Source organism: Hoplias malabaricus, chromosome 6 (assembly GCF_029633855.1).
Source record: "Hoplias malabaricus isolate fHopMal1 chromosome 6, fHopMal1.hap1, whole genome shotgun sequence".
Classification (NCBI taxonomy): Eukaryota; Metazoa; Chordata; class Actinopteri; order Characiformes; family Erythrinidae; genus Hoplias; species Hoplias malabaricus.
The window spans coordinates 23,294,703-23,303,528 of record NC_089805.1 but is presented as its reverse complement, the minus strand read 5'-3'; the positions used below and the strand labels follow the sequence as shown (position 1 = coordinate 23,303,528).

Below are 8,826 nucleotides of genomic sequence, written 5' to 3'. Positions count from 1 at the left end.
CCACACTCACTAAAGCCTGTACTAATACAAAAAGCTGGAATCTCGGCCTGCACCCTTTCGGCCTTATGTTTTTCGCTGACACTTTTTTCCCCATGTTTTTGGGGATGCTGTTGAGTGGTGACCTCCACGAGCGCCCCTGATAGTTCCCCTGGGTCTCAGCCCACCGGGAGAAGCTAAGTCCAAGGCCGGGGTGAAAGCAAGGTCACTGCGTCTAACAAATATGAAAATGTCGTCGTTTCGGAGGGCACGCCTCGTTGTTTAACAAAGACTGTCAATGAGCAAGATTAATCAGAGGCGAAATGGAAACTGAGTCACTCAGAGGTCACGCCGAACTTATCTGTGTGTGTGTGTGTGTGGCGATTAATTCGCGAGGTGAAACAGGAGTCCAACACTTCGGACACCGTATGGCTCGCGCGTGCTTTTACCCCGGCCGAGAGCTCGCGAAGAACTGTCAGGGTTCTTTAATTGGACTCATTTTAAAAATAAACCGAAATAAAATGGGAAGGTGTCGAGGACCAGATAGATGCCTGTCACGAGCAGGAGGTAGGCTGTATTTTCATTTCTCTGGGCAGGAGCTGTGGCTCGTGAGGTCAGAAATACCTAGCTTGTCTGGCTGTCCATGTAATAAATAACTTATTTGTTATTTACACAGAAATACATTCAGTAATGGTTCTTTAAAATCTCTATAGTGAAAGCAGTAGAATGGTGAGCAAACAAAGGGCCATTTGAATGCATAAATTGTTCTTCGCTAAATGGTTCTTGATGGAAAACCTGTTGTAAATGCTAATTGAAAGAACCTTTTTAACATGGTTCTATACAACGCAAACAAGGGCTGCGCTACTGTTAAAAGTCTTTTACTTTCCTTTGATACTAGATGTGGAGTGCCATCTGATGTGAAACCTGAAAGTATTAAATATTTAAATACACTGTGTTAAAAGAATGGCAGTTGTTTCAGACATATATAGAAACGTGTGGTTCGTCAGTTCTAAATAAAGCAAATAAACTATACCTTCCACTTAAAATGAACCGTGTATTTTTCAAAGTCTTTATTTATGTTGAATTATGTTATTTTGATTGCTCGTTACATTCTTTGCTTTGGTGATAAATATTACCAGGGCCTATGTATATATCGCCGTTCACAAAGGCCGTGCAAATTAATGTCCATCCAAACGTACACACACACACACACACACACACACTCGCACATATATCAAAGAGTTTAAGTGAATTACATTTTGTAGATGCACAAAAGCCACCAACCTATTTCACATCATCTAAAATCTGTCTGGTCCGCTTCTGTCCTGTTCCACTTGTTACAGTGTAAATACAAAAACGATTATTATAAATGTGTGGGGTTTTGTTGTGTTTTGCTCCAGAACAGACCATTCAATGGTAAAAAATAAAACATCAGAAAGCAAGTGGAATAATAAACGGAGGAGAAGCACATGATAAAGCCTAAATCACGTCATCATCCTCACCTCCATCGCCATAGTCAATAATAACATATATAAAAAAATAAAGAAAAAGAAGAAATGAAGGAACAGAGAAAAGATGTTTTGTTTTTAAGGGCATTGTGTCGCCATATCTTCATTCTTACACATTTCAGTCATAATATTCATCAGTGGTAGTTTAGCTCGGCTTGTGTTATGATAATACACATAATGAAGTGGCACCTTATGTGAAATCCGTTTTTATACTGTCACTGAGGTTTGTGTAAGTTACAGAGACGCTGAGTTGTATCTAAATGTCTATAGCAATGTTATGACGTTGTTAGGACTTTGTCTTATTACATAAATGCTTTTCCGTTAAGCACAGAAACTTGTACGTACTCCAACGCTGTTGTAAATGAGAGCACATGATGGGACACTGTTGACTCTCGCGGATGCATCACCTGTGCTTCTAGCTCGGCACTTTCCCTTCAAATGCTCTGCTAATGACATATTGACCTGATTATTCATATTCTCGTTTTAAACATCTGTGCTTACGTGCTTTGATAAATGGCCTTAAATACGGACTATGTTTTTAGTATGAGTTGTGCCTGCAGTTGATCGTGTTTCGATATCACCTGAGACAAAACATAGTTCTAAGTCTTGGTGCATCTAGAGCAACAGAAACAATAACACGGCCCTGAATGCTTTCTGTGGATGGCTCGCTCAGATTCTGTATCAGATAATGGAGCCGATGTGGGTCTGTTTGTATTTGCGTGTGGTGGCATGGTGGGATTTGTTCAGGGAAACTGCTTTTAGGTGTCTGCCAATCAAAGCTGGGCCTCTCAGGTTCACTGCTTACACGCTTTGACAGAGAAATCAGAAACTGGTCAAACAATCAAGTGTATATCAGATGGTTATAGTTCCAGAAGCTCCGTCCTGTTACATACAGATGGCAAATATTTTTAGGTCACGCACCTTTATATAAAATATCACCCGAATATAAGCAGATAAAAATGTGGCCCAATTTCCCACATGTATTTCTTTTTATTATTTTTTTTTTATTATTTTAGAGGAAAAACAGATGCATGGACGGCAGGTCGAATTTTCGTTGTGCCCATGTCTGGCCTGCTATTGGTGCTTGTTTACACGGCACCCACGCGGCACTCTGATTGGCCGCTTTGCTCACGTGACCAGGCAACTTTGTACATTTGACAGGGGGGAGTAGGTGGGTTTTGGAGAGATCAGGAAAACGACAGCGCGATAAAAATTAGAATTGTTGCACTTCACAAATTAATGACCATGAGCTCCTACTTGATCAATTCGAATTACATCGAACCCTCGTTCCCGCCGTGTGAGGAGTACCAGCAGAACGGCTATATCCCCGTCTCTTCTGAATACTACGAGCGACCGAAGGACTCGGGCTTCCCCCATCACGAGGAGGCAACGTACCCGCGGACCAACTACCAAGACCCGGGCTATGACTACGGCAACGTCTCGAGCAACGGCCTCGTCGAATTCAGCGAGAGGCATCACATTCAAGCTCAGTCCGTTCCTCCAAACCACGGGCCCCACCTTAATGCTGAGAGCTGCTCTGGAACGACGGCGACCAAGGACTGCAGCCTCGCCACGGAGGCTCTCCCCAGCCCACCGAAGGGGAAGGAGCCGGTGGTCTACCCTTGGATGAAGAAGGTCCACGTTAATACTGGTAAGTGTTGGTCACGGTCGATAAGCCTTTGGAAAACGTCCATGGGAGCGCTTGACGGGAGCAAGCACCGTAGCGTTTTTCAGTCCCTCGTTTGGGGGATTTACGACCCCCGGAGACGTTGTCTCGGTAATTAGGAACCGTCATAAATTTTATTGTCTGTTTTGTTTCTTGCCGAGCCATCTGCTTCTGTTGTGAACTCAACAGACTCCCCGGTGTTTAGCGAATGTTTTCGTTAATAATTCTTTTCGCTCTGGGCACGTTGGCTCGACCAGCTCTGAATTAGACTCATTAGAGCTGGGTGAAAATAAGGCGCGCTGTCAAGAACACTAACAAACAACAGCGTCGACTGTAGCCTGCTCGTCCTGGGAGTTCACGGTCACAGATCAGCCGTGAATACTGACAGCACCTGTGTGTTTGTTTGTGTGTTTGTTTGTTTGTCTAGTGACCGCTAACTATTCAGGAGGAGTGCCCAAGAGGTCTCGCACCGCCTACACCCGCCAGCAGGCTCTGGAGCTGGAGAAGGAGTTTCACTTTAACCGGTACCTGACCCGGCGCCGGCGCGTGGAAATCGCGCACACCATGTGTCTGTCGGAGCGACAGGTCAAGATCTGGTTCCAGAACCGGCGCATGAAGTGGAAGAAGGACCACAAGCTGCCCAACACCAAGGTCCGTTCCGCGAGCTCCTCGACTCCCAGCCACCAAATCAAAACGGACGCGAGCCAGCAGCAGCAGCAGCAGCAGACGCTGCTTCCAACGCCGTGCTCATCCAGTCTATAGTGACGGTGGAAACGGCCAGGAACAGAACCAGAACTGAGCAAGACAGAAGAAACACAGAGCAGTATTCAGATGTTCGGAGCTTCACAGGGTTACTTTCTATTCAGCATTGGATGGGACAGCCTCAGTCTCAATCCTGTTCTTCCTCATCCCGCTCTCGCCTCTCTTCCTCACATCAAAACCAACAAAAACACAAAGAGCTGGAAACTCACCCCATCCAACGTGTTCTAGATGACGGTTGTTTTTCTTTTCTTTCCTTATTTTTATTTTGTATCTTCTGTTTCATAGAACAATGACAGAACACAACTCCACTTGAAGTATGGGTGCTCGCTGTTGAGATGAATCCTTGTGGAGCACCGTTGTTGTGGATTGTAAGCATGACGCGTGCGTTTTTGAATCGGAACCCCGTTCACGGAGTTGGGTCAAGTGACGCATGTACAAATTCTCATGAAGGCACAAATGTAGGAACAATCTCGTCCTAATGGGAGGGGGAAGCCCCTCATATTTTTTGTTTGTCTTAGTCCCAAGTATTTGAGTGTGTTCTATATGACGTCATCCAAGCTGTGAATATTCGTGTATTTAGTTATGTGTATATTGGTGGATAATGTCATGCTGTTTTAGTATATGCAAGTGATTGTATTTGGTGGAATTAATAAATGAGTTTATTGTGAGTAGTCCTTTCAGCTAATCCGTGGCTCCCATTGAGGCAGGTTCTTCATTTAGGGTAGGCCTATTTTATCCGCAAGGTGCTAGGTCTCTCACGCCCAGCTGTGTAACTTACATACTCTATTATATTATAGCTGATGTTTTCAAATGCTAAAAAGATTTGTTTTTCTTTAGAATATCGCAATTATAGATTCGTTCGCTCTTACTAACATCAGTCATATGAAACGAAAGCCAAGTGAATGACACAACTGCGGCTGAATGGCAGCCATGGACCACACTGATCGCACATTATTCTGCCTTTTTGACCTCCTGATAGGACCGTAGAACCTCCAACAATCACAAAATGTGGTGTTTAAATATTTACTCCCGACAAACCAAACGAATCAACACGGTTTGCTCACTCTTATCTCTTTGTACGCTCGGGTTAAACTTGTACGCCAAATCAGATTAGTTCAAAGTAATAAAAGAATGAAGAGAGTGATATACATTTATATTTAACACATATGTAAAAGTCAGCCATATTATCGCCACAGTCCAGAAAAAAAGGTACAAAAAACAATGTTTTATACACCACATTTGAACTAAAAATATATATAAATTCATACGCAAAGTTTCAGTCTGCGTTTTTCTAATTATGTAGAAATAATAAGACGGATATGAAGATTTTTTTAAAATATGTATTTATTCCAGAGCTGCCATCACTAAGCAGTAATAAAATGTTGATGTGTTATATATTTATATTTAGATTTTCTAATACTGTAGAATACACAAATTTAAATTAAATGAATGAATGCCTTATCACAGGACTATGGTCTAATTTTAATATCTGTGTATTCAGGCCTTTGAGAGCGTCACCGGAAATATAGTGTAGCGCTAAACAAGATTATTATTTTTTCCCCCAAACATTTACGTAATGTAACAGATTGTTAGCACTACTTAAGACTGACAGCGTTTAGTAGAGTTTAGTAGTCTTCTCTACTGACTGACAGGGGCTGGTGTGTCATGATCGTGTACTTTTAACCTCCAGTAGTTACAGGATATTGTTTAGTTTTTGACATTTTATTCAAAGTTGTAAACACCACTGTGTATCTGATTATTTATAGAATAATATGAGCACTATAATATAACTGCAAATTCTACAGGTATTAAATAGCCTGTCCTCACAGTAACAAAAGCGAGACAAGGGGCGTGATACAGACAAGAGGATGCTAATGATGTGATTTATACTCAGGCTATGCAGTTGTAACTTTCTCTTTGCGTAGCTGGTTTTAAAATCGTGCTGCGATTTTTTTTTAAAATCTGTCCACCCGGGTGCCTGTTTAATATCAAATAACTGATCAATAGTTTGCAAATCATTTGTTTATCGATGGATAAATAAGCTTTTAGTGTGAAACTGAGGCGGAGAATATAGAACAAAACGGTCAAATACGTTCCTAAACTCAGCGGTTAAGACCAGAAGGAGAAAATATGATCAAATAGTTCATGCACATCTACAGCAATGCCTGGTTAATCCATGACATTCAGGGGTATATTTCTATTATATTTCAAAAGCTCATATCGTGTGAATTAATCGCGCCCATTATATTCTACCATTGGTTAGAAATGTAGTTTTGAGTTAATGGTGTTTTATATTTGCATATGAATATTAAGCTTTAACAATTGTGTGTTTTTAAAATTTTCATTTTTATTTTATTCTCACGGGCCCTTATTGGTTTTGACCATTCTCTGACTCTGAAGCGCTCTCTTATAGAAATGTTTATTGTAACAACAGACCCCTAAAGCTCTTCTTTTTCCAAGTTGATAAAAAAAATGGTGCAGTGTCAGGCAGTACCTGCTGGGCTCCGATCGCTCTGAGTTCAGGCAAAGGACACCGGGGAACTGTCCAATCATCGAACTGCAGCACTGTTCACGACCCCTAACCTCTGACCTCACCATCTCCGAGGCCCTCTCACTCGCGAAGCATTTTTTCCCTTGGACGCATGGGGCAGCAGTGGAGTTTCAGTAGCCTACACGCACTATACAGGCAGTTTCTCTGGGCCAGGCTTGTACAAAATGGACTGCCATGTGCCGAGAGGCGCAGGAAATCGCTGGAGTGTTTACAGGCCAATATTCGCCCGTTACAAACGCGAACGGAACATGATATTATACTTTAAACTAACTCCAAGTGGAAAGGCCATATAGAGTAAAACAAAAGTGAAACCCAAGTGCTTATGTGGATTATATTTGCTAAACTCTTTAAATCTCTCGATAAATATTTGATCTGAGAAACACCAACATTAAGAGGCAATAGCTTAAGACAATTCAGATTGAAATGTATAAAGCATATAAGACTATTATCATACTGAAATCTCTTGCTTTATTTGTCAAAAATTAATTGCAAATAAGTAATTAAAACAAATATAATAATTGTAGTAACATAACATCATAGGCATTCAGTAAAAATACTTGTTGTCCATTAAAATGATATTTTTATGTTCATTCACTTCGATTGAATGTTAAAAAGAAAAATTAAGCCATAGCAACAAAATTATATATATTAATATTATATATGTGTGTGTGTGTGTGTGTGTGTGTTCACAAATATATCTTAATATCAAACAACTGCTATCAATTACAAACGAAGGTTTTGTGCAAGTATAAACCCATAATCATAAACAAGTAAATCTAAACCTTTAAGTTTAGCTGTATGCAGCGGTTTACTCCCTGATGTAAACATCTGTGTTTAAATAAATAAATAATGGATCAATGTAGTACTGTATTATGAAACAGTAGGTTATGTACATATACAGCAATTTATAGAAAGATATTAAAACATATGTACTAAATGTGTAATGAATGCGTAGTAAATATGTAATAAACATGGACTAATAGAGGTGAAAGGTCAGGGTTTGAGTGACACTACAAAGAAATAAAAGTATTTTGTGAATATCATATTTAATTTTCTAGCTCATCCCGTTCTTCCTTGTTAAGAATCTCTCCAGACAGGAAATTTAAACTTCCAGACTTGCCTCTCAATCTCTGGTGCTTAAATTTTAATCGAGCCACTCACGTGACCTCATTAAATAATACATACCACCAAGTCAGAAATAGATACCGGGGATTGGGGAATGTTTCTCATTTCATCGTGGACCATTGACTCAGTGACCACAGACTGGAGGTCTTCCTTCCCTTTCAACTGATCTCCACTTAATGTAAGTAACCCATACATATGGAATGCTGTTTTAACGTATGATGTCTTAAAGAGGAGCGTCCAATTTATTGTCTTTAATATTATTTATTTGATGTCTGAAAGTTACATGGCACTGGGCTTGGTTGGAGCTCATATAACTTCACACGATGGCACTAAAGAATACATTGATTTATGACTTGGGTATTTTCAAAGATTTTGGGGTGTAGTGAGTTTTACAATGCAAATATTCTACTGGAGATGCCACAGGTCAGGTGGCTTTGCAGGCGGCTAAAGGACTTGCATATGAATGAATATGGAAATCTCAGCAGAAGGACCACGACCATAATGTCAAACTTTACACGCTTCTTATGGCACTTTGATGGTTGACTTTAAACACTGCAAATTTTATTGACTTAATGAGTTGTTAATCATTTAAATCTGAACAGAAGCACAGTTCCATGTTCGCTGTTGGTGGACACTTTTCAAAATATGCAGTCTACTTTTCGCATTTGATTTGCTGTCCGTTGTACTTCTTTCACACCACAGAAGAACTTCTTAACATTATGGAGTGTATGAAAACATTGATGATTTCAATTTATTTATCTGTTTTTTCCCCCAAGCATCATCCATTTTGTTTAGACACCGCAGAAATATAAAAAAAGGCCTTTTCCGCCTTGCGCATGAATGACTTCAGTGTTTGGTTGAAGTACGCTTCTTTTCAAGACTCTCGGCAAATATAAAGCCACTCAGCTGACTGGTTAAACATTAACTTAACTTGTGAACAACTTGGCGCGCGGAAACTGAAGGAACAACAACAAAAACAAATAATAATTTAAAAAAATAGTTTGGGGTATTTACGTAATGATTCCGCCTTCACCATCAAAGCCTAAAAATCACGAACAGTACATTAAAGAATTCAGTCACAGAGACTATTTTTGGTCTTGAGCATATTTCAGCTTGAATTTCCAAAGCGATACTGCTCCACGTTCGACGCGAGCAACATCGCGAGACTGTTCCAAGGGCGATGAGTGTCGTTTTGTTATTATTAGCCTTGATGTTGGCTGCTGTAAACGCAGAGAGAA

General features: G+C 40.4%; 1 protein-coding gene across 1 annotated transcript; it reads left to right on the top strand.

Annotated features, from left to right (window-relative positions):
* Nucleotides 1-2,516: 2,516 nt before the first annotated feature.
* Nucleotides 2,517-4,575, top strand: hoxa4a (homeobox A4a). Its single transcript, XM_066673493.1, has 2 exons — nt 2,517-3,135; nt 3,578-4,575. The coding sequence occupies exons 1-2, from the start codon at nt 2,724-2,726 to the stop codon at nt 3,910-3,912; spliced, it is 747 nt and encodes a 248-aa protein (XP_066529590.1). The 5' UTR covers nt 2,517-2,723; the 3' UTR covers nt 3,913-4,575.
* The last annotated feature ends 4,251 nt before the right edge of the window (nt 4,576-8,826 follow it).